The following is a 2560-nucleotide window of genomic DNA, read 5'->3' on the forward strand; positions in this document are numbered from 1 at the left end:
CATTCCACACATCCCGCCAACCAACGGCTCTTCTCAGAGCCCCCACCTCCCCCCACACAGAGCTCTACACTACCGAACTACAATGAATAGGATAGACAGGAATCTATAATACAAGTTATCAGGCAATTCCTCCTCTCGGCGCCCCGGGACCGCCATTCCTTTACTGGTTTTATTCGTTTCTACAACTCATAACTAGACATGGAATGTGAGACATACAATGAGATCCATCCGAATGGGCCCCTTCCACACGGAGATGTCACTATGGGGGGGGGGGGGTCAGTCATGTCCTCTATTACCTCCTCCGATACTACATCGGGGTCATCACAGATCACATCGCTCCGCCGGGGCGGCACACACGGACACACCGGGAGGATTCTTCTGCTCTCCGTGTGCCGCCCCGGCTGGTTTTCTATGGAAAATACAATTCATCATTCTGGAGAATCTGGAAACTCCCTGAAACCTTTTCTGTCTCACGATTCCCTATCGATCATCTGGGGGGTAATCATTGCTACAACTAGAACAGGTGACATTTTGGCGGGACATTAGAAATGTTCCTTTCCACCAATCAGAACATCCGACGTTTTATCTGTCAGCCAATAGCAGACTGTAGCGGATCTTCCCCGGAGACTCGCAGAGCCCGGTGATCGGTTGTTTTCCTCCAAATGGCACCTGGAAGCCGCTCCCCGTGTTGTATTGTGTTGTAGAGGCGATCCATCCATAGGAAGGAGTCCATTGTCCGCACAACACGATGTTCTCGGTGCGATCATTAGATCCCGTCCAGAGGATGATGTGTCCCCGATCATTACATGGCGTTTCCGTACAACTTCCACAATGGCCGCAATAATAATGAAGGCTGGGAATTCCTTGTAGAACGATCGGGAAATGTTCACTGTTACCCCTCCCCCCATCTCAGATAGTGTGCGGGAAATGACATCTCCAATGCGCAAGACCGATGTCTGTGTGTGTGGAGGGGGGTCAGGCCTGTGAAATGTATCGGGAGGGATCTCTCCGTTGGCCAACCAGGAATCATTTGTAGGATTGGAGGAATCATTGGATGACCTATAAGGGACAAGTGTACAATGTGAGGAGGATGGAGACTGGAGGATGCTGCTCGTGGTCGGTGTATGTATGGAGAGCTCTGTTGGGGGGAGGTGGGGGGCTCTGAGAAGAGCCTTTGGGGGGTGGAGATGAAGGAGGTCGCCGCCCATTATTTCTTCTTCGGAGCGGCCTTCTTGGGCTTAGCCGCCTTCTTAGCTGCCGGCTTGGCCTTAGCGGGACTCTTGGCGCCTTTTTTCGGCTTGGCTGCAGCTTTGCTCTTCTTGGGGCTCTTGGTCACCTTCTTGGCTGCAGCCTTTGCCGGTCTCTTGGCGGCCGGCTTCTTCTTGGGGCTCTTGGCTGCGGTGGGAGCTTTGCCGGCCGCCTTCTTCTTGGGGGACTTGGCGGCCGGTTTCTTGGGCTTGGACGCAGCCGATGGCTTCTTGTTGCTCTTCTTGGCGGCCGGTTTCTTGGGCTTCGCCTTGGCGCCGTCGGGCTGCTTCTTGTTGATCTTGAACGATCCGGAGGCCCCATGGCCTTTGACCTGGACGAGGCTCCCCTTAGTCACCAGCGCCTTGAGGGCGATCTTCAGGCGGCTCTTGTTCTTGTCCACATCGTATCCTCCAGCGGACAGGACCTTCTTCAGGGCGGCCAGGGACACCCCGCTGCGCTCCTTGGAAGCGGACACGGCTTGGACGAGGAGCTCGGACACGCCGGGACCGGACGCCTTCTTGATGCCTTTCTTGGCTCCTCCTCCGGCTGACGCCTTCTTAGCCGGCTTCTTCTTGGCGGCGGCCTCCGCTGGAGGAGCGGCGGCTGGGGCGCTCTCAGTCTCCGTCATGACTCCACAAAGTCTATCGAACAAATCCTGTGCTGGCCGGAGGTTATATGCTAAACGTCCTGCGCTGCTATTGGTCGGTACACAGCAAGCTGCCTGCACTGCTATTGGTTACACATCAGACACGCCCACTGGCTGTCATCCCAGTGTTGGAGTATATTCTCTCCCTTCATGTGTTTCCCGGTAGATATAAAACCGATTTTATTCAGAAACAGAACGATGTCCGATGTGCACCGGGGAGCCGATCTGCTCCCTGGACTGTCACTTATCGGGGGTCACTTCCAGCTGTCAGGAGCTGCTCACGAGGCTGAACACAGAGGCTGCAAACACAACCATCCTCCGGAGTGGGGGGCCCATTCTGCCTTCTACCTGCTTGGGGGGACACATTCTACCCACAAAACAATCTGCTCCCATCCCCCACTACAATCCGCTTCACATTACACGAGGGAAGAGGGGAGATCGCCAAACATTTCCCTCTAATACACAACTCGGCTCATCTCTAGCTGACTACAAGGAGCCGGGAACAAAAACATCGGCCGATCACAGGAGATCCTTGTGTCCTGTCATGGCAGACATTGGGACAGATACAAAGGGCTCCGCCCATTACAGGGTGTCACATGTCATGGCCTAGGGGTCATTATTGGCTCATCATCACAAATGGACATAGACAGCCAAATCCTGCCAATG

The 2560-nt window shown here is 54.6% G+C and overlaps 1 protein-coding gene across 1 annotated transcript; it reads right to left on the minus strand.

Moving 5' to 3' along the window:
* Positions 1–1152: 1152 nt before the first annotated feature.
* Positions 1153–1887, minus strand: LOC149444888 (uncharacterized). The gene has a single exon (XM_089654444.1). The coding sequence runs from the start codon at positions 1874–1876 to the stop codon at positions 1208–1210; it is 669 nt and encodes a 222-aa protein (XP_089510570.1). The 5' UTR covers positions 1877–1887; the 3' UTR covers positions 1153–1207.
* Between the last annotated feature and the right edge of the window lie 673 nt (positions 1888–2560).

This window comes from Staurois parvus, unplaced genomic scaffold (assembly GCF_062004578.1).
Source record: "Staurois parvus isolate SC_StPar_1 unplaced genomic scaffold, SC_StPar_1.0 ptg000769l, whole genome shotgun sequence".
In the NCBI taxonomy this organism is placed as follows: domain Eukaryota; kingdom Metazoa; phylum Chordata; class Amphibia; order Anura; family Ranidae; genus Staurois; species Staurois parvus.